Source organism: Lontra canadensis, unplaced genomic scaffold (assembly GCF_010015895.1).
Source record: "Lontra canadensis isolate GAN:19392208 unplaced genomic scaffold, GSC_riverotter_1.0 scaffold54, whole genome shotgun sequence".
In the NCBI taxonomy this organism is placed as follows: domain Eukaryota; kingdom Metazoa; phylum Chordata; class Mammalia; order Carnivora; family Mustelidae; genus Lontra; species Lontra canadensis.
This window is the reverse complement of record NW_022631048.1, coordinates 11,555,472-11,578,161: the sequence shown is the minus strand read 5'-3', so window position 1 is coordinate 11,578,161 and position 22,690 is coordinate 11,555,472. Positions and strand designations below refer to the sequence as shown.

Below are 22,690 nucleotides of genomic sequence, written 5' to 3'. Positions count from 1 at the left end.
GACTCTCTGGGCCTCATTTCTTTGTGTCTAAGTGGGCTCTGGCCTGAAAGACCTTGAATTGGTTTTATCCAGCAGTCAGTGTTGGTTGGATCTGTTCTGACCTCATTAAGGTTACATGACCTTGGCCGGGGTCATGCAAGCCCGGTCATTATCTAACGAGCTCTGCCACTTCCTAGTCAGGAAAATGTCCCCCAGTTTTAATTTTTCTTTGTCTTGGACGTGCTGCCTGTGATTGGACACCTGGTCACAACACACTCCTAGCAGTTTGTGCAATGATTTCTTATTTTAAATCTGCTGTGTCTTATTGATTAAAAATAAGTTCCCACTGAATTGGAGACTCTCTGTAGACCAGATGGCCAGTGCAGATTCCAAAGGCGGTGAGAAGAATTCTCTCTTATTTACTAGTTGAGAAAACCCTCCTTCCTGCCGTAGGTGAGATACGTAAGGTTAAGAAGAGGATAGGATAGCAATTTGCCCTCATTTTCCAAGAAGAATTGCATGGTGTGCATTTTCCCAGCACGACGTTAGTCCATGCACACGTGTCTGGAACTTCTGGGGGCCTCCACTCTGACCATCCCCGCGGGACTCGCCTTCCAGGGCCCCACTGTTGAAGTCAAGGGGACAGTCCTTCAAAGCACGTGTGGTTATGTGTGTGACTGTTCTGAGATGCGTCTTGGCATTTTCCGCTGAGGTCACTGCTCTGACGGATGGTATTGTTTATGTATTTTACGTCTGTTGTCTGCTAGCGGTGAGATTACTCAAAGCGAAAATAAACCCAGAGGCAACTAAAAACACTCAAGGGCTTATTTCTCCCAAATGTGACAAAGGGAAGGGATACTGTGTTTAAAACCTTAGGAGAGAAGACTGTGAACATCCTAATTGAAAATGGGACAGAGGCTTAAATATCCAGCTCCTTGCAGACTTCCTCCTCACGGCAGACCATTACTGCCTCCCCCAACACTGCCCCCTGGGGAAAGGGCTCTCTGGCCTCTGTCCTGGTGTCCACGGGGCCTCAGAGCCACCCCATGTCCCTGCACACGTGTCTTGCTGTCCTGGGTGGAGACTCCCTTCCCACCGCTACCCTAGATGTCTTGCATTATTCCCTCTCCCCAAAGTCCCTGTCTTCACACCTGAGATTTGTCCTATGAGGTGTGCAAGATGCGCCGACATGGAAATCACCTCCTGGTGAGCCCTTTGCTGTCTCTAGGAATTGGGTCAACCTTGGAGGGAGTTGGCAGCAGTCAGCAAGGCCTGGGGGTCAAAGCCTCAGAGATACAGAGAATAAAAGGGGTGTGACATCACACTCCCCAGGGGGTTCTTTCGAGATCCTCTCAGTCCCCTTCCAAGGGGATGTGTGTCTCCACCTCTCTATCTCCAAAGCCTGGTTGTCCCCTTCCACCCCATGCTCCTGAACCCCGCCTACACTCCACAGCCAGAGGGCTCTTCTGGAATTGAAAGGAGACCCTGTCGTCCCTGGCGATGCCCGTCCCAGGATGTGCTGTGTGGCAATTGCCAAGTAAACCAGATGGGGAACCGCTAATACACAGACACAGGGTTGAGCATCACGGATGATGGACTGAGGACAGCTGTCTCCTGGAGATTTTTGTAAAATGATCATTTCCCTTCGGGACTAAGGTCGCGGAGAGAGGGCTCTGCAGGGTCGGTGGTGGAGGCCTAAACACGTGCCAGGCTGGTCGGGAGCGCGTTCGCGCTGGGTCTCGAGAACCTGAGAAACGCCCAAGAAGTGGGACCGTGTGTGAAGTGATCTTGTGATATTCGTTCCACTTATTTAAAGTTCGTCTAGGTTCCAGGCTGCGGATGGCCGTCACGAGAAGGTCAACGACCTGGCCTTCCTGGAAGAGATACAGGACCTTGCCGAGGAAATTTGTGAAATCCTGGACAAGGCAAAAATCCTACAGGAACTGTGGGCAGGAAGATCCAAGGCTCCAGGCAAGTCAGTCTCTACCCGGACACGGGCTCACGGAGGCCGAGCACCCAGGAGGTCCTTCACGTCCTGTTTACGCCTGAGTTTGCCTCATGGCATCAGGTTGTGGGGTTGTGGGAAAGAGGTCGCTCTCCGTGCGGGAGGCCCGGCACCCGGGGCTCGTTGGGAGGCCTCGTGTCTACCACTTCCCGGGAAGGCGCCCTGAGCAGGTGCAGCCCTTGGAGGGGTTACAGGCCGTCCTTGCCGTCTCCCTGCATGTCCCCTGCACACAAGCACGTGCACAGGTTCTCCTGATTCGTCCCCCTCCCTCGGGCTGAGCTGGGTGGGTCTTTGAACACAGTGATGCTTTAAGGTCCTGGAGGGTTATCTTGCTTGACAGACCTTTCGCGTTATGGGGCCAGATAGGTCTGCGCCTTACGAAGCGTGTCTATGTCCTTGGAGGCCCTGACTTTTATTTATCAATCAGTGACAGAGATGGAGGATCAGATACGGAGATGCTGGAGCCTGGACCACCAGCAGGGAGGCGTGGGCCATGAGAGGCCGCCCCTCTCCTGCCCCTAAGCCCGCCGTGATTGTCAGCTTGAGCAGCGAGCTGGAGCCCCCGCCCGCCTACCCCACCCCGCTCCCTTAAATAGTATCCCGCCCTCCACTATTCAATTTTAGCTGAACTAAATTTGAGTTTCAGGGAAACAGTGAACAGGCTTTTAGGATAAGCCTGTCTCCAAGATTATGTACTTAGAGTGAAAAGTATCCGTTGTTTACCTGAAATTCAAGTTGACCGGCACCCCCGGGTTTTCACTGGTGAAGTCTGGAGACCCTCAGTACCCGCCTCCAGGGCTTCTCTTTATAGAATTGGTATCTTCTCACGGATGATATATGAGGGGACGGGATCAAGAGCATGACTGGAGAACGGACAGTGAGGTGATACCGTGTGCTATTTCTGAGAGAGAAAGCAGCCCTCGTCCAGGGCCGGGCAAGGCCATGCAGGTTTCACAACGGACCCAAACGCGTCAGCAGGGACCAGAGCCCTTCAGAGACCAAGTGATGGCGTTCTTCTATTAGGAAGTGTCACGAGATCATTCTGCTTTTATAAAATGTGCTGTTCAAATGAGGTGTTCCGTATTCTGGAAACAGAGATCTGTTTTTTTTTTTTTTTTTTTTAAAGTAGGCTCCATGCCCAGAGTGGGACCTAGTGCAGGGCTTGAACTCACCACCCCCTGAGCTCAAGACCTGAGGCGAGATCAAGAGTCCAATGCTCGACTGACTGAGCCACCCAAGCGCTCCAAGAACTAGTTTTTTTATTTTTTTTTTTTACAAGAATTTCTACCTCCACTTTGTTTCCAGTTCCTTGCTGTTTGAGCCACTTTTCATGGTGGATGCACCCGCCAGAGAAAACCTGTGCCTTCATAGGTGACACTTCCCAACACGGGCATGTGGGCCTGTCACTCCAGGGGGATTCCAGGGGTGTCCTATCATTTAATTCAGTTCTGACACAACCACCTGGCGTGACTCACACCCCATGGGTAGGGGCTCCATCTCCCGACCGCCCCACTTCAGACCCCCAATTCCAAGTCTTGGGTCCCAGGCACCCAGTTTTGTTCGATTTGACTATAAACTGGAGGTTCCCACGACCCCCTCCTAGGGTTTGATTAATTTGCTAGAACGGCCCATAGAACTCTAGCTGGCTTACGCTTTTTTTTTTTTTTAAAGATTTTATTTATTTGTCAGAGAGAGAGAGAGAGAGGGAGAGAGCACAAGTGGGAGGTGGGGGGTACAAGCAGACTCCCCACTGAGCAGGGAGCCTGATGCAGGACTCAATCCCAGGACCCTGGGATCATGACTTGAGCCGAAGGCAGAGGCTTTAACGGCTGAGCCAAACAGGTGTCCCTTTACTGTTTTTTAATATTATAAAGGGTTCAGAGGGACCCTCGAATGAAGTATATAGGAAGAGGCCCAGAAGGGTCTTCTGTCTCTGTTGAACTGGGGTGGGCCACCTCCCAGCATGTCGATATGTTTACTAACCTGAAGCATTCCGAACCCCATCTTTTGGGGTTTTTCTGGTGGTTCTGGTGGTACATCAGGTTGGTGTACCTGATGAACTCAGTGGTCATTGGTGATTAGCTCAGTCTCCAGCCCTCTCCCCACCTTGGATGTCAAGGGAGTGGGGCCGAAAAAGTCCCAGCTGTCGAATCATGGTCTTTCTGGGGGTATCGGCCCCCTCTGGCCCTATGCCGGGGGCGGGGGCAGCCCTCAGGCATCTCATTAGCACACAAAACACTCTTATGGTTCCAGAAATTCCCAAAGTTTTACGGGCTCTCGTGTCAAGGGCTGGGGACCAAGACCCGGTATAACAAAGAATGCTCCTGTCACTGCATCACCCCAGAAATGCGAGGGCAGAGACCGGTCTGTGCCTCTCTTACCGTGTCCCACTGTGACTCCACAGAGAATCTGAAAAAACCATAACTTTGTTCTTCTTGGCCTCTTTGAGTTTTTTTCTTTTTCTTTCTTGTCCTGAGTACTCACAATGCCTGTGGCATCAGAAATTGATAGAGTAATCAATACTTTGTTGGCCCATGACTGAGGTTTGCTTGACCCGTTGAGTCATTTCCTAGGTACCCAATCAATTCTCTCTTGCTTTGCAAATCCACAGTGACTGTGTCCTTCAGACTTGCTCCCCTGTGTGGGTGTCCTCGAGGTTGGGGCCAGGATTCGTGATAGCCGCCTTGGTTTTAGAACTAGAACAGGGCTGGCCAACGCTTGGCTGCTCTCCGAACTAACACCTGAAATCTCTTTTATTGCAGATTCTTCTCCAAGCTCCAGTTTCTTAGCCGTAAGTATCTTAACAAACATTTGAAGCTTAGTCTCCAGAGACCTGGTGGTTAAGTTCAAAGCACTGGTTTTTATTTTATTTTTCAAATACTTTTCCTTTACATCATCTCCACACCCAACGTGGGGCTTGAACTCATGACCGTAAGATCAAGAGTTGCGTGTTCCATCAGCTGAACCGGCCAGGGGTCCCTAAACTCTTCTTTCCAATGGTGTGTTTTCAGCAGCACTGTATTTGAGACAGCCAGAGTCCCTCAAGACATGGGTTGCAAGCCGCAGTTTAATTTTCTCAAGCGAGACTCTGGGCTGGGCCTTCTAAGGGCTGGAACCCCGGGCACGGGGCCCCAGAGTCCAGACCTGGGCCTGTCCTCCCAGAGATGCCACTGGGGGTTGGGTTGTGACTCCCCTGAGGGAGCGCGCTGGCTCAGGAATGTTCTGGAGGCCCCTGCTCGGTGTTCGCTTTGCCATAGCTAGTGTGTGGTGAGAAAAGCTCAGGCATCTAGAATGTTCCAGAGTCTCTGTACTACATGCCGGCACAGGTGGGTGGGTGCCTTCTGACCAAGCCGGTCATGCTGTTGGAAGATGCATTTTCTTCCCCTTTTTCCCACACACCCCATCTCAGTCCTGCCTGGCACCCGACCTTCCCTGCTCTGCTTACTGCTTGTGTTTAAAGCAGCTGGTTTATAGCTTCAGTGAGATGGAGTCAGTCCCCCCTTTCCCACACACATTTGCCCAGGGAGGAAGCCCTTCCCACTCTACCCACTGAAACACACACGTTAAATTCTTAACCTCCAGTCTCACTCTTTTTTTAAAAGATTTTATTTATTTATTTGACAGAGAGAAAGATCACAGGTAGGCAGAGAGGCAGGCAGAGAGAGAGGGGGAAGCAGGCTTCCTGCTGAGCAGAGAGCCCGATGCAGGGCTCGATCCCAAGACCCTGAGATCAGAAAGCAGAAAGCAGAGGCTTAACCCACTGAGCCACCCAGGTGCCCCTCCAGTCTCACTTTTTAAATTTATTTTATTTTTAAAAAATTAAAAAAAAATTCTGTTTATTTGTTTGAGCAAGCATGAACAGGGGGCAGAGGGAGAAGCAGGCTCCCCACTGAGCAGGGAGCCCAATGCAGGACTCAATTCCAAGACCCTGGGATCATGACCTGAGCTGAAGGCAGACGCTTAACATCTGAGCCCTCCAGGCACCCCCAGTCTCATTTTTTGTAAAAGTTGAAGTTAGTTTATTTGCCTGTTTATTTATTTATTTCTAATCTCTATACCCCATCCTGGGGCTTGAACTCATGACCCCTGAGATCAGGAGTTGCCTGGTCTTCCAACTGGGCCAGCCCGGTGCCCCTCATTTTTTTTTTTTTTTTAAATCCCAGAGAAAGAAATCTGGTCTGTAGTTTCTTATTCCCTGGCTGTATTGCTGGGATGTTCTTTTAGCTGTGATTTTTTATTTTCCTTCCTCCAGACCAAGGCTGTATGGTTGGGCCATGACACACAGTGGTGGGGGAGGGCGGGATGGGGATCTTGTGCAGAGGGAGTCTGGGATTTAATTATTCACGCTGCGCTTCCGTTAAAGTTGTGTTCTGCTGCAGTAAAAGAAAACCCTCAAATAAGAGCGGGGGGTCCATTTCCATTTCTATCTGAACAACTAATCATTTATTTCCAAGTCTCAAGATCATCGATGATGACGTAGCTTGTGACAAAACCAGACCCGTATCTCTCTGTCTCTGTGAAGTCCACAGCCTCCCAATATTTAAAATCCCAGCCCAAAGGGATAATCTTCAAACCTCGTCTGTTCAAAGCGGTGGCGTGCCAGGCCCACGTCTCCATCTGCTGAGGTTCTGGAAGCCAACCCAGCCCCACTGCTTCTTCAGTCGTGAACGACACGGAAGGGGGAACTCTCGGTACTTTTTCCTCACAGATGGATCTCAATAAGACCGAGGAGGTGATCTCGAAACTGGAAAAGCTCCACCAGCAGCCCCACATCTGGAAGTTTCTACTTCTTCTGCCAAGATTGTACACAAACAGCGTCCGCGTGGAAGACCGTCTCCGTGGCGGGGCACTCCTCCTCCAGGCGGCTTTGAAGTAAGTGCAAAAGAGAAATCTGACCCATGATAGGTGTGTTGGCTTTCTTCTCCTCGCTCTTTCATGGGGACATCTGTGTGTCTGGCTGATCTCTTGTTCCATTCCAGAAAGTGATTGGGAATCACGGCACCCTGAGATGGCTTTCCGTGTCCGTTCCTCGTCTACCGGTGCGGATATTTTATACAAGGGCGGTCATATGGTCCAGATTCTGGCAACTTAACATTTCATCATTAACTTTTCATACGTTCCCGTTGTCTTCAAGCGATCGTTTTTATTATGGTGATTGTTTTTAAAGATTTTCATTCTAAGTAACCTCTGCCCAACGTGGGGCTTGAACTCACAGTGCTGTGGGCAGGAGTCCCCTGCTCCCCCCATCTGGGCCAGTCAGGCGCCCCTTCAAATGATCATTTTTAATGGTTGCTATTTGATTTTTGAGATTTTTCTTATTTACTTGAGAGAGAGCAAGAGTGAGTGAGAGAGAGAGAGAGAGAGATTGAGCATGAGTCGGGGGAGGGGCAGGGGCAGAGGAGAAGCAGGCTCCCCACCGAGCAGAGAGCCCAATGTGGGGCTCAATCCCAGGACCCTGAGACCATGACCTGAGCTGAAGGTAGAGGCTCCACAGGCTGAGCCCCCGAGGTGCCCGAGTTCAGAAAATTCTAAATGTGAACATGACTTTCCACGTTCCCATGAAGGCCTATCAGTCAACGGAGGACAATGGGGCATGTTTTGACCGTCTGTGGGTCTGATTGACAAGTCATATATTTGAATATAGTGGGTGCGTTTTCGCAGGTGCCCTTGTTCTCTGGGCCCTGAATGTGTTAGTGTGGGCAGTGACTGGGCCCTCCGGAGAGAGACAGAGTTTGAGATCAGAGCGCATCGCTGATGCTTGCTGAACCATATCAGCTCCGGTGTTCATCTTATTTCCGTATTCCGCTTCGGTGACGCAAGGTGCCCCTGACATCCTGAGATGCATGGGTTCACACAGTGAGGGGGTTGGGGTGCTCGCTATTCTAGGAGGGGACCTCCAGAGTTCAGACTGATGACCTGAGCTTGAAACAGTGAGGGTGTCTGACCACGTGCTTTTTAGAGGTGATGACACCTTGCACCCCGGCTGGCCTTGCCGGCTGTCGGAAGCATCGGTCCCTAGTCCAGGGAGTCAGGGCCACATTTGAAGCCACGTTGAGAGCTGATAAGTCCATGGTCTGTCCACAACCTGCAAAGGGCTGGGACCTGGCTGCCGGGTCACCAGTAAATCTGCGTCCGTTGCCCTCAGTCTGCAAAGCCCACTCAGTTTACTTTGGTTTTCTTTTGGTTCCAGTTCCTTGACAGCTTTGGAAGATTTAGACTGGCTGCCCCTCAACCACACTTTCTCCACGGTTTCTGAAATCGTGCTGAACGTGACCATTTCGACGCTGACATTTCTGCAGGAGCACGGGATGGCTGCCGCTGGTATGTGTACCTGAGAGCTCATTTGGGATTTCATGTGTTTCCCTGGTCACGTTCATCAATAGCCACCGCAGAGCTCCAAAGCTGTTCAAAAATGATTTAATCAAAATGTCAAATGCCAAAAGGAAACCATGGTTCCTGTTTCTAAAAGGTGGAAGTAGACTGAAAATTTGAAATTCAAACCTGAATTTGACTTTCTACTGTTATTGAAACTCTGTGGCCACTGCTCATAAATGGGTTATTTTTAATTAAAAAATGACTGATTTTAAAATTCTTTTATTGGATGTCCTTGAAGGTTAGACCTCTCATTGGTTCTGTGATTTGAATCTTTCCTCTCTCCTCTGCTCCTATTTGGAGAAAAAAAATATTTGAAAAATAGAAAGGCAGATGGATGTAGACTTGGAAAGCCCAAAGAGACAAACCCTGTTAATATGTTTTTTAGAGTTTTATTTATTTAAGTAATCTCTACACCCAATGTGGGGCTTGAACTCATGACCCGGGATCAAGAGTCCCACATTCTTCCACTGAGCAAGCCAGGCACCTTTAAAATGACATTGGTTTAAAGTGCACAATATGATGGTTTGAGACATGCATACGTTGTTGCAGTTGTTATCACAGTGGAGTTAATGAACCCATTTCTCTCCTCCCACAGTGAGTTACCTCCCCTTTGGTGAGAGCACTGAAGACATCTTAGCAAATTTCAAGCATATGATACAGTATTAGTAACTGTAGTCACCATGCTGTATATTAGATCTCTAGAACTTATTTGCCTTATAACTAAGTTTGTACCCTTTGACCAGTATCTCCCACTTTCCCAACTCTCAGCTCCCCCTTAGCCACTCTTCTACTCTCCATTCAGGGTATTATTTCTTCAATTGCCAACTGGACCTGAATGTTTTAATTCTCTCTTTCTTTTTCTCTATTTCTATCTCTTTCTGTAAGGGAAATTCAAGGGAATGGACAGTGGAGTTAGGATTCATACACCCATCTATCCATCATTCATCCATGTAATCATCCATCCACTATCCACTCACGCATCTGTCCGTCCATCCATCCATCCATCCATCCAATCATCCATCTCAATATCCATTGATTCGCCCATCCATCCACCTACCCACCCATCCATACATCCATCCATTCATCTATCTGCCCATACACCCACCCAGCCATCTATCTACATATCCATCTATCTATCCATTCATACACACATATATCCATTCATCCATCAATCTGTCCACTTACTCACCCATCCACACACCCATCCATAATCTATCCATTCATCTATCCACCCACCCACCCACTCATCCATCCACACATCCATCCCCACCCATCCACCAATCCATCCATCCACTCCTTCAATAAACACATACTGAGTACTTCCTATGAACCAAACATTGTCTTATGAGAGGGAATAAGAAATGGAGTAATACCTGGTTCTTGCTCTCAGGGAAGTCCTGCTTAGTACAGGAGAGAGATGCTTCAATAAAGAAAAAACAAAGCCCACGGAGTAGGGATCTGGCCTCTTAGGAAAAGCGTTGAGGAGAGGTTCTGAAAGATGAGTTCTAGTTCATCAAAGACACAAGGGAGTGCTACCAGGAAGAACTGTGCATGAAGTTCCTGGCTTTGGCAAGAGCCGCGTGTGTTTTATGCCCTTTGTGTTTGGGTCAGTGGGCTATGGCAGGGGGTAATCCAGAAAGCGATCCTGACCCAGATCACAGAAGAATGCTGGGGCAGCTTTTGGACCAGCATTGTGGACAGAAGTTCCTGGCACAGATGTGAGGGCTAGACTGGGGGGCAGGCAGGCAGACCTGGGGCCAGGAGCCCAGGACCATGTTCTCTGCCTGCTGCTACCTCTTGAAGTCTGTCTCCTGACCTATGTCAAGAGGTGGTTATCCACAGATTTCTACCCCTTCCAGACTTTTCTGTTTCCTTGGAACAACCTGATGTGACACCCTCTATCCCCCCAGTCACACTCAGGTTCTTCTTTTTTCTGGTGACTTAGCATAGGGAGGAGTTCATCCTGGGAAGGAGAGCCCCTGCCCTCTGGGATCTACAAGAGGAAAGACTAGTCATTAATGTTGAATTTGCTTCTCCTCCGGGTGATTCCAGTGACCAGCCATCCTTACCCTCAGAATGGAACCTCCCTGGTGATGTCTGTGGTGACAAGACTCATCAGGAAGCTCAAGAATTCATACATGATCCAAATTACAACAATCTATTCACCTTATAACTGGAACTATAAGTACAGCTAAGAATGTCATTAAAATAAGCTATTTTTTCAGTTGCCAGGGAGTCAGAGCTGAGGAACATTATGACAAAGCACCTCAAGGTGACTAAAAATTATCCTTGTTTCTTTTGTGTCCAAGAAAAGTCCCTTTGGCTAATGAGCAGATCACGGTGTGGGAAGGGGAGGGATGTGCCCTGTCAGTGACTTGGGGTCAAGGGCCCAGGTACGTGCTTCACTGAACTTGTGAATTCCTGTGATCTGAGCTCTGCTGTCCAGCAGCGAGTGTCAAGCCCTATGTTTCTCATTGCTCTAGAATGATGATGATGATGATGATGATGATTTAATTTTATTTTATTTTTTTCAGTGTTCCAAGATTCATTGTTTGATTTTTTAAAAAAGATTTTATTTATTTGACAGAGAGAGGGACAGTGAGAGAGGGAACACAAGCAGGGGGAGCAGCAGACAGAGGAAGAAGGGAGCCCAATGCTGGGCTCGATCCCAGGACTCTGGGATCGTGACCTGAGCTGAAGGCAGACGCTTAATGACTGAGCCACCCAGATGCCCCTAGAATGATTTTATAGTTTGATACCCCCCAGTGACTGGTGTCACTGTTTTCCCCTCCTTTCTGGAATTCTGTGCATAATCTTGATATGTTCTGAGAGCAGCAGAGTTTAACAGTTACCACGCAGGGTCAGGGCTCAGATCTGGGTTTGAGTCATGACTAAAGCCAGAGCTGTGACATCATATGACTCACAGTCTGCTTCTTTCTCCCCCAGAAGAGGGTAATTATTACACCTACCTGGTGTGCTGTGGGGAACTCAGCAAGACCTGTCCAGGAAAAGTCCTAGCCTAGGGACTGCCTCTTTGACACACAATAAAAGCCAGCTTAAAATCTCAGAACCAGGAGCCCTGGGGTGGCTCAGTCCATTGAGTTTCTGACTCTTGGTTTTGGCTTAGGTGCTGATCTCGAGATCTTGCAATCGAGCCCTACGTTGGGCTCTGCATTCAGTGCGAGGTCCGCTTAGGATTCTCTCTCCCTCTGCCCCTCCCCACCAGTAAATAAATAAATAAATAAATAAATGTTAAAATTAAAATAAAACCATAGAACCAGACTTTGTCCCGTTTATGCATAGACAGCTAGACTAATAGCAAGGGGTCTCAGATTTCTGGGATCTGCCCCATCTTCGACGCCTTCCTAAAGTCCCCCATAGCTGGGCCTTTTGTAAGTGTCAGAACTATGTCCTTCCTGGAGAACCACAGTATTAATTTAGAGGTACTGAGAGAGGGTGCCTGGGGAGCTCAGTCGATGAAGCACCTGCCTTTGGCTCAGGTCATGATCCCGGGGTCCTGGGATAGAGCCCTATGTTGGGCTTCCTGCTCGGTGAGGAGCCTGCTTCTCCTTCTCCCTCTGCCTGCTGCTCCCCCTGCTTGCGTTTTCTCTGTCTCTCTCTCTCTCTCAAGTAAATAAATAAAAACTTAGAAAAAAATAGGGGTACCGAGAGGTCACCCAAGTGAGAATGGTTTTGTGGTCCTTTGCACGTGTGGACGCCTAGGAGAGGCTTGTGGTTCATGATCTGAACACTGTCTCACCACTGGGATTTCAGAGGAAGGCTCACCTTGGAATTTATAAGCTTTTAGGTTTGCAATCGCCAGGCCACGGTCACAGAAATTATGTCAAACCTTGGGGGAGGGGGGTTTGGAATTATATTCTTCACATGCCGTTTCCAGGGAGCGTTGCTGGGTCCTTTGGGTCCCAATGAGTTTTATACCTTGATTAATTCTTTTAAGGGAACTTTTATCTGTGACCTTCACTAGTTTTCAAGAATGCCGGTTTTATTTTTATTTTTTAAAAGGTATTTTATTTTACTTATTTATTTGAGAGAGAGGTAGAGCAGGGGGAGGACCAGAGGGAGCGGGACCAGCAAACTCATCGCAGAGCACGGAGGTGACTCAGGGCTCGATCCCTTGGCCCTGAGATCCTGACCTGAACTGAAATCAAGGGCCAAATGCTCAATTGACCGAGCGACCCAGGCGCCCCAGAAATGTCGTTTTAAAGAGGGCGGTATTTTCTGCTGTGAATTTACTGCCATTTATCCTTTCCCCCCATGCTAGACGCTTCGCAGGTTTTAGTACTGACTCAGTGTAAGACCAGTGCCATAGCGTTGTGTCGTACGTTACTTCGTCTTCATGCATCTGGTTAGGCTTCTTGAGAAGGATTTTTTAGAAGTGTAATTATTGGACTCAGTCATTGGAATTTCATAAAGCTCTTGAAATATTTTGTCATATTCCTTCTGGAAACTCTGCGGTCATGAATACGAGGGCCGTGGGCCATCCTACCAAGCTGTGAGGCATCCCGTGGTGGCTTCTGTTTGCTTCTCCGACCTGATGGCCTGGAGAGCATTTGGTCTCCACTTGCTTCTCCTGGTGGAGTGAACGAGGAGCCACTCTCTGAATCGTGCGTCGCACTGTTGTTGCCTTAACTGACTCACTATTGTCCCCTTAACTTAAACATATTACACATTATTGTCACTCTTTGGTTGCCTTGCAGGGTCCAGATACAACCTGTCCCTGCGGGAGCTGGTGTGGGACCCACAGAAGGTCCAGGCTGACCTCAAATCCCGATTTGGCTTTGATGACCTTCATGCAGAACAAATCCTGAATTACTCCGCGGAATTTCAGGAGGTATGCTCGCTTGAGGCTTCTCACACTGTGGGGTTTCCCCTCGAGAGTGTTCCTCTGAGGGTGCTCCCGGGGCGGGTGGGCGATGGGATGGGAGACGCAGCAGGACAGGGAGTCCTCCGTGAGCATCGGAGCCGCTTGGATCGGTCTGGCCCTTCTAGAAGTCTCCCTTCCTCTTACCTGGTCATTGTATCCCAGCCCCAGAGGTGGTTTGGAAGTAACAGAATAATTAGTCATAGCCATTCTCTCTCTCGGCCCCTACAAGGGGTCGGGACGGGAGCGAGGGGCAGGAGCTGGGGGGCTCACCAGATAGGAGCCTCCCTTTTTAAACTGTATAAACTAAAGGGGTTGGAAGAGCTAAGCCCTGGTGACCCAGCTCTCCACTGCTACCCCTGAGGTTCTAGAAGGCTCTCTATCTGCGCCTTCCCTTTGTCACTCCCGTGTGTTTGCCGGCACTCCTGCTTTGCACAGGGCAGGGTCTGAAAACCATACACCTGTCTCCGTTGGCTGCATGGATCCCTCCAGGATGAGGGCCTTGCTGGTCGGGGTCGAGGGGCTGGACGTTCGGACAAAACCTGCACTCTTTGGCTTGGGTCTTCTTCTGTGCTCAGGGCATGGGTTTTGCTCACTTCTCCGAGCACTTCCCGGCTGACACTTCTCACATTCTCACAGCCACTATGTGCATGTGGACAGTTGCTTTTCACTTCTAGGTTACCGATCGGTGCCGTGAGTCTGGGGGTCAGCCACTGGTCTCTGCCAGATGCTGCTGCTAACAGCTGTGTGTCTGGAAAATTCCTTCTGCGGGTGGGTCTCAGGCTTGGCCAGGATGGGTGGGTTTCTGGGCTCCTCCTGCACCTGGCACCAGTTCATTAACCGCTGACCTCCCGTGGGACTTGGAATTGGGCCCCGTGGCATCTGTCGTGGGCACGGGGGAAAGCCAGGGGGCTGATGCTACTCTGCTTTCTCTAGACTCAGGACCCTGCTTTCTCATTATTTTAGAATATAGTTTGTGTCACATTACACAGAACCTTTATTTTAGAATGTTAAGTATTTCAAGATTAGAATTCCAGGGAGGCCTGGGTGGCTCAGTGGGTTAAGCGTCTGCCTTTGGCTCAGGTCATGATCCCAGGGTCCTGGGATCAAGTCCCACATCGGGCTCTCTGCCTGGTGGGGAGCTTGATTCTCCCTCTGCCTCTGCTGCTCCCCCTGCTTCTGCACATGCTCTGTCTCTAGCTCCCTCTGTCAAATACATAAATAAAATCTTAAAAAAGATTAGAATTACAAGGGCGATGGTTGGGAAGGGCACAGAGCATATGTCACAGGTCTGAGGCTCCCCTGGCTGCTGGGACACATTTCTGTCAGCCTGGTGGTCCCACATAACACACAGTTACCACGGCACAGCTCTGTAAGTTGGACGTCCCAAATGGGTGTCCGGGGGCTCAAATCAGGGTGTCTGTGTTCCTCTGTAGGCTCCAGGGAGTGTGCTCTCCTTCCCTTCTTAGCTTCTAGAAGCTGCTGCATGCCGTGGCTCCGGGCCCCTCTCCCCTCAGGGCAGTGGTGATGGGGTGTTTTCTCATAATGCGTTTGCCTTCCCCTCCCACGTGTAAGGAGCCCTGTGATTTCAGTGGCCTCAGTTCATAATCCAGGGTGGTCTCCCCCTCTCAGAGTCTGCTGGTCAACAACCATAATTTCACCTGCTGAGGGAAAACCTACTCATAGGCTCTGGGGATTCGGAGGTGAGCACCTTGGGGCACCATCACCCTGCCCCCCACCCGCATGAGGCCCCTCGCCATCCAGCATTCGCAGAGCCTCCCAGGGCCTCCCCTGGTCCCATCTGACTGTGGGCACTGCCACGCTGGGCCTTTGCATGTGCTGCCCCTGGAAGAGAGGAATCTCTCCCGCTTCCGTTCTCCACTGCCCACCGAGAAGACAGATACATCACGGCTCATGTCCCCGTGGGATCCCCATGTCCTCCCTCCCGCCTGACCCATCACGAGGCCATTGCAGGGAACCTGACCGAGCCGTGTCCATGTCTCAGAGACCATGTGAGTCCTGTGGGAAGGGACGGGGCCATGTTTCCCTCACGGGATACCATGGCTTTGTGATAGTCACCAGTGAGTGTCAGTTCTCTGCGTCCCGAAGGAAGCTTCCAGGGAGGCTGTGGGGCATTAATGCCTTTTGGCTGTCGCCAAAGGTTCTGGAACATGGTGCGCAGTTACTGTAAATCCACGTAACGGGAACGTGGCTTGTTCCCACGTACATGGAAGTGGTTTTATGGAGCTACAGGAGAAGAACTGTGTGTAGAAGCTCATGTACTGAGATAAGGGAGATTTGGGTCCAAAATGTCAAACCGTTTCTGACCCACAAGTCCAGTGTGACTTGTCTCGGTTTTGTCCGCCTTTGGTAACTGGAAGAGAAAATGTTTCTGGCAAAGCTGCTTTGGGGGTGCCCGGTGCCAGGTGAACGGGGCTGGCCCGCTGTCTGCTTTCGGCCAGAGAGTAAAAAAGCCGTATTTGATTCATCCCGTGTCCTCGACCCGGAGAAACTGCTGTTTCCACTCTTGCAGACGATCCTGAAACAAGTCATTCCAGAAGGCGTCCCTCTACTGACCACACAAGCGACCCTTTATCAGCCTGTTCCTTCTCCCATCAAGCAAAGCCCCGAGCTCTTTCTTTGCCGAGGTTGTGGTATTATTCTCAGAAGGGAACATTCTGGAAAAAAGCAGGCTTGTAACGATGTTCCCTTTCGTTGGCAGATTCCCACAAAGGCGGCTTTGGAGCGGATGGTATGTTCTGTCTTGTCCCGGACTTCCAAGGGCGAAGCTGTCCCAGAGGGTCACCCCGCAGACTGTCCCCCGCGCTGGTCTGAGGCCACAGACTACCTGGTGCACGCGGTCAGCTGGTTGCAAGCGTCCAAGCAGGTGCCGTCCGCAGAGACGCGCTCAGTGTGTCCGCACCCATCTCTTTCCTCTCCGTCTCTCAGATTCTGATTTTATTGATTTTTATGACATTTGATTTCTTTTTGGGAATGCAGGTAACACAGGGCGTAAGTGTGCTCCGTGGTATTGGACGAGGGTTCTGTGCAGCTACAAAGCTGAGAATCCGTTCCCTTTCCCTGCACTCTGTTCCCTGTTTCCTTGCTGTCCTTTCCAGGGACGAGCCCCGGGAGCCCCACGTCCTGCCCACTAGGTGCCCTTCTCCTGCGTGTGTCTGCCGGCCTCCACTCACTGGGGCCTCACCGCACATGTCCCCAGAAAGCCTGTCTTACACTGAGACGCACACGTGGCCGTGACAAGAGCCGTAGTGTGTTTTTGGCATGTGGGGTTTCCACAGGGCTCCTTGGATGACCACCTTGGACATTCGAAGCAGGGGTCTAGCCCCCTGGAGCTCTTGAGGTGGGGGGTGCCACTCAGCCTTTCCTTTCACTCTGGCTTTGACGAGAAGCATCTTACTTGAACCGTAACCAATTTAAGGGAAACTGAGAAAGGTGCTGTTACCCGCTTTCATGGGCGAGTGTGGAGCCCGACACGGGGCCTGACCTCACAACCTCGAGATCACGACGTGAACCAAAACCGAGAGTCGGATGCTCCACCGACCGAGCCCCCCAGACACCCCCGCCTTCTCTTTTGCAAGTGGCACTGGGGCAAAGGGAAGAGAAAAGGGAGCCCAATGGAAACGCTGCATGCAGCTGTTGATGCCATTTCTAATCTTTAGTTTCTGAGTAGAAATTAAATCCTACGGCACGTGACAGACCTTTCAATCTGGCAACATCATAAACACGGGCCATCCGTCCTCTAGAAGACTCTGTTACTGTATCCCACGCACACGCTCTCCTGTCTACTGGTTATGGTTCATAACACTGTTTCCGTTTCTACGCGTGCAGGTGCTCCCTGGTGTTCTCCAGCAGGTGCTCGCTGGGGCCGCCCGCAGCCTGGAGGCTCTCCGAGGTCCGACTGTGGAGGGGCGGGAGCCGCAGCAGGTGGTGAAGGTTCTGCAGGCTCTGCTTCCCCTCCTGAGTGACAGCTTGGTGGCAGATGGCCCCGCCGGCAGCCGCCCATCTCCCAAGACGTAAGGAGTGCTTTCCTGTTTGATGACTGGTTAGGCTCGGGAGCCTGAATGTTAAGGACGCGTGATGAGACAGCGAGAGGAGAATTCATAGGACCATGGCTAGACAGTGGCTTCCTAATCAGTAGCCAGGAGATGACTCCAGGCTGGTGTCGTGGGGACCGTCCCGAATCGTTTGCCCCAAACTGATGTCTGTATTTTTTTTTTTTTTTAAGATTTTACCCATTTATTTGTCAGAGAGAGAGAGAGAGAATGAGAGCAGGAGCACGAGCAGGGGCAGAAGCAGGCTCCCCGCCAAGCAGGGAGCCTGATGCAGGACTTGATCCCAGGACCCTGAGATCATGATCTGAGCCAAGGGCAGACACTTAACCCACTGGAACACCCCCCCACCCCACCCCAGGCGTCCCCCTATGTCTGTTCAGATGAGGGCAATAACCCGGTGGGAGAGCATATCCAAGAAGGGGGTCAGCCTTCTGGATTTCAGATCTAAAACGAACAAAAGCATTGTAGAGGCACTTGCATGGAAGGAACAGTTTTCACGGTTGTTTTGGAAGTTTTGCACCATTGAATTGTTTGCAGAAGGTCTGGAAACACTTCAGAAATGGGGAAAAGTAGACCCTCTTCATTTTTGAGATAAGCCGAACGGATTCCCGAAGGGCGGTTCTGTTGCAGTATTGGGCCGTCTTCTTCAGCGGGTCCTGCCCTTGGCAGGAGCTTGGCCCCATTACATGCCTCAGGTGTAGACTCTCCTTAGAAGTGAGCAGAGAATGTCTCAGTATTGTCTCTGAAGGGGCCATTTCAAGCCATGGGCCTCGGACCGCCCGCTGTTACACAGCACGAGGGAGAATTGCATCGTTAGAATCGCACGGGGTCGGGCGTGTTCTCAGGGCACACATGACGTACATACAGGTGTGTACATAACTGGACACATTTCCAGCTCCCTCGAGTTTTCTGGAACCTGGTGAAGAAGGAGGATCTTGCTTTTCAAGGTCTAGTTTTCTGTTTTATCTTAGAGATCTCCCGGGTGCTAGCGATAGAGTAGGTCACCTCTCTGACCTTACAAACCTCCCATGCCCCTGCCACTTCTGCCTGGGCAACAGAGAGTCCCGGGTCACTCTTGCTTTCAGCTCCTCCAGGGAGCGGGGATGTGTGAGTCCCCCTTGGAGGACCAGGTGTGGCTGGCCCAGGCTTCTCTTTCCACCCACACTCAGGATGGGAAGGTCGGGGGGTCTTCCCGCAACTACTGTGTGCGCCGGGCCAGCCGTGGGGCCCTGGACCCTCCCTTTCTCCCCACACCCACCTCTGTTCGGGGATACAGGTGGCCTCTGCTTGGCCATCTGGGTAACAAGCAAGTCTGTGGCCCATGCACTTCTGGTCCCTGGGTTTCCACCACCCCATGCTGATGGCATTTCTTGATTTTCTTGGTGGCCTCCGAGTCCCTTACCAGTTATGAAGCCCTTGGTCTGCTGCTGGCTCCATGCAGGACAGCCCCCCCCAGTGGCCTTGTGTCTTCCCCTCTAAGGAAGGAAGGACCCACCCCCTCCCTTGTTATGGCCAGCAGGGAGACCCCGGGGTTGAGGACACCCCACACTTAGTGGCGGCTCACAAGTGCTACCCAGTCCCTCACGACTCCCACGTTTCACAACTCCCATGTCTCACGCCTCCCACAGCATCCGCCTCTCTCTCCTCAACTCACCGCCCCCCGGCCCTCCATCCCGCCTTTCACAGGCTCACCGATTTTCCTCCTCCGATGTCCCCTTGCACAGACCTTCCCGATCCAGTCTTGTCTTGTGAATCCTGTGTTTTCGCAGTGGCTTGTTTTCTGCATTCGGCGTGGGGGTGGCCATGGCTCAGGTCCCAGCGCTGTCCTCTGTGCTGACACCTGCTCTGGCCCCTGGGCTCGCGTCCCCTCCTGGCATCCCTCAGCGTGTCCCACTTAGCGCTCGCTGTCATCATGATTTTAGACACCGCCTGCCCGTCCTGAAGTTAGCCCTTGTTTGCCCGCGGCGCCCCCGGCTCCTCGTACCATCTACACTGCCCTTGGTGGGAAACTGTTGGCCAGAGCGCCACAGCTCATTACTTCTACCCTATTCTCGCCAATTGCTCACACCTTCTTTCTTCCAAGTCCCAACTTCCAACCGGAAGACCCACCAAGCCTTCCTTTGGGACCGAGGACACACGTCATTAGAGGCAGGGGGTGCTCGTGGTGCGCCTGTTCCTGCCTGGACCGCCCACACCAGGGTGATGAGATGCGGGAGAGGTGGGCCAGTATGGGCACGGGGCCACGTAGGGCCAGACAAGGGTCAGGTGCCACCTGTCGCTGGACCCCAGCCTCGGGTACCTTGCATCTCCTGGGTCTAGCAGCGTCTCCTGGGTCTCTCCTTCCAGCTCAATTTCTCTTCCTGGGCAGGAGAGTCCCTGTGCTTGCAGGGATGCCCGAGGGTCTGCTTCCCCCGCTGGGGCACTTGCTCCCACAGTGTGACCCCCACCTGGTTCTTCACTCGAACATTCTGTTCCAGTTTTGGCTTCTCTCGCTGCTCAGTCCCTGTCTTTGCAGCTGCTCGTCTGGGTTGCTTCTCCCTCTTCCGGAGTCGGGCACCCTCTTGGGGCAACAGAGAGCCTCTGGGGTGGGCGGGAGCTTCGGCTGTCTGGGACAGCTGGACAAGTGTCCCCCGCTCCCCCAGCCCTGTGACTGCCTGCCTTCCCGGGAGCGTGGTCTCTGCAGCTGTCAGCTGGGGAGCGCCTGGGTCTGCACCAGGGGCCTCCGTTTCCCTCCACTCCCACCCAGGGGCTGCAGGTGTCCAGCTGTCCGGCCGGGAGTCCTTCTCGGCCCTGGGAGACTCTTAGAGCTGCTGCTAATTCACCTTCGATGGGTCCCGCGCCCACCACGCAGAGCGCGGCATTCTGACACTCTTCTTAAGATAGCTTCCTGTGCTCTCAGATTACTGCATCTGCAGCAGCTGGAGAATGTCCTTCGAGATCTGCCCCCGTGGCCCGCCCTGAAGAGACTGCTGCTGCTCCTCGGGGCGCCCAGGAACGCCGTAGCCCAGAATTTGCGTTTTGTCCAAGGTAAACTGGCTGGGTCTTACTTGTCGCCGGCTCGCTAGGAGCCCACATGAGACTGATTGAAAAGCAGACTTGAAACTGCCTGATGCCTTTGTTGGGCTCGGACACAGCTGTCACGACATGTTTTATGCGCTGCAGGGTGGCTGGGGGGCGGGCCGGGGGCTTCTCCCCTCTCCGTGGTGGAGTTCTGAGAAGAAAGGAGGATGGATGTCGCTTTTGGAGTGAAGCTCTCCTCTCCCCGCGGTGCCGTCCTCACGCGCCTTGAGGACGTATGAAAGGACAGTGGAATGAATTTTCTGCTTTCCTCTCTCAGGGAGATCATAAAATGTCTAATACCAGGTGCAGTTTGCCGAGCTGCAGGTTTTCTGAATTCCCTGCGCTCATCGCGGCCTCGTGGAGAAGCCGGGTGGGGAGTGGTGTGCTTTAGGGGAAATAGTCATGCGTCCGTTTGTCGACCTTACAGCAGTGCTCACGTGCCCGGAGAGACCAGCTAACAGCTCCACACTGGGCGGACCCGAGCAATTGCACCCAGAAAGGGACGCGTTCCTTCGGTGGAAGCAGGTAAAGCACAGCACAGGGTTCCAAATCAATGCGTTTGAGAAAACGTTCAAGCAGCTCATGCTCTCTTCTGTTTTGCCCCTGCTGTGAGCTGTGCTGGCAAAATGTGCCAGCAAAGAGGACAATTTTCGAAGAGCTTTGTCTTATTTTGGAATTCGGACGACTGCTGGTGTCTGGTTGTTGCTCTCCAGCCCTTGGGGGTCGAGCACAAGCCTCTCTGAGTCACCCCTCCTGCTCCCCTTTGTCTTTCAGGTCTTGGTGAAGAAGGCTATGGACAGGTGCCTAAATGCCAGCTTGTCTGGGAAGGAGGCTCTCCGGTGTCGTGGGAACCCTGGTGCTTGGGAGCGCCTCTGGGCACTGGCGTGTCCCCATGACACCACCAAGAGCAGCGTTTTCAATGAGCTACTGCAGTCAGCGGAGGACTCAGTAAGTAGCCATCTTCTGATCTCGTCCGCTGATGCCAGTGGGCTGATTTTGCAGGTTAGACACCACCCCCCCGCCATGGAAATCCAGCCACCGCTGCTTCATCCCTCCTCTGGCCCCACTCGGAGGCTGCCCATTGCCCATCCGGCCCAAATCTCCTTGACGGCTGTTTTCCCCAAGAGCACCCCGAACTCTCAGACCGCACCTCCCCGCCCCCCTGATTTCCGGGCTCCCCGTCCGCTCCATCCCTGGCCGCAGACGTTGAGAGGCTGGAAGCGTATCTTCGGGCATCGGCCAGCTTGGAGCATAGAGCCACAGCCAGCCCTGCTTCTCTGTGTCCCTGCCCCTTGCTGAGAGCTTGAGAGAGTGGGGAGCCATTTGTTAGTAAAATTCATGATGTCCCCTTCGACCCATATTTTTCTCACCGAGCACTACAAGTGATAGTACCATTCCCCTTTCTGCTGTTCATTTTTTCCTCTGTATGGCGTGTTTCATTTCTTATTTTCTCATGCTGCCTGGTAGGGTTGGGCTGGAAGGGGCACCTGTGCTTCTGGGGTGTGTGTGTGTGTGTGTGTGTGTGTGTGTGTTTTGGTTGGAGGATGCGGGCTATTAATCGTGGAACAGAATCACAGGAGCGTGACTCTGAGGAGGCTGGGTCCCGTGGGGCGACTGGGGGACTAGCCAGCAGAGATGGGCTTCACACCTGTGTCCCTTCGGACACAGCCCCGATTTGGGGGTAAAGAGGCAAGTCCAGGACGGTCCCTCGGGTTACAAAAGCAGGTCCACAGGGCACGGTCTTGGAGTCACAGTTCAAGAGAGCCCTTGGTATGGGAGACGGGACACAGGCTGCTTCCTGGTGCCACCCTGTCCTTGCAAACAACGTGCTCTTCTCCTGTCAAGGATCGCCTTTTGCAAGAAGTCGTCACTGGGTGGACAGATGTGCCAGATTCAGGATCCGAAGGACTTCTGGGCTGGCAGGAAGTGGAAGCGCAGCTGGAGGACGTGGGCCTTTCCTGCAGGCGGCTCTCCCGGTGGCTGGCAGCGGCCGCCTCACCCGGGGACCGCGACCTTGCTGGTGACTGTAAGGACCAGCTTGCAGCAGCACTGTGAGTCTGTGTGCGATGCGGAACTGGTGAACAGTTGGGAACCATCTGCCGAAACATGGATCCACATTGTTTATCCTATTTCTAGTATATTCTGTTGCTGGTATATTCTATTTCTGGGGGGAGGCATAATTTTTCTTTTTCTTTTTTTTTAAATTTTTTAAATTTCTTTTCAGCATAACAGTATTCATTGTTTTTGCACCACACCCAGTGCTCCATGCAAACTGTGCCCTCTCCAATACCCACCACCTGGATCCCCCAACCTCCC

General features: G+C 51.9%; 1 protein-coding gene across 1 annotated transcript in view; it reads left to right on the top strand.

Annotated features, from left to right (window-relative positions):
- Positions 1-3,338: 3,338 nt before the first annotated feature.
- The window catches only part of ABCA13 (ATP binding cassette subfamily A member 13), a 298,434-nt gene continuing 279,082 nt past the window's right edge, over positions 3,339-22,690 (top strand). Inside the window, exons 1-11 of the mRNA XM_032874934.1 lie at positions 3,339-3,355; positions 4,747-4,775; positions 6,693-6,856; positions 8,175-8,305; positions 13,078-13,211; positions 15,964-16,128; positions 17,091-17,275; positions 20,214-20,341; positions 20,802-20,899; positions 21,149-21,322; positions 22,298-22,425. Coding sequence (XP_032730825.1) covers positions 6,693-6,856; positions 8,175-8,305; positions 13,078-13,211; positions 15,964-16,128; positions 17,091-17,275; positions 20,214-20,341; positions 20,802-20,899; positions 21,149-21,322; positions 22,298-22,425 — 1,307 coding nt within the window. The 5' untranslated portion in view covers positions 3,339-3,355; positions 4,747-4,775. The remainder of the gene's footprint in view (positions 3,356-4,746; positions 4,776-6,692; positions 6,857-8,174; positions 8,306-13,077; positions 13,212-15,963; positions 16,129-17,090; positions 17,276-20,213; positions 20,342-20,801; positions 20,900-21,148; positions 21,323-22,297; positions 22,426-22,690) is intronic.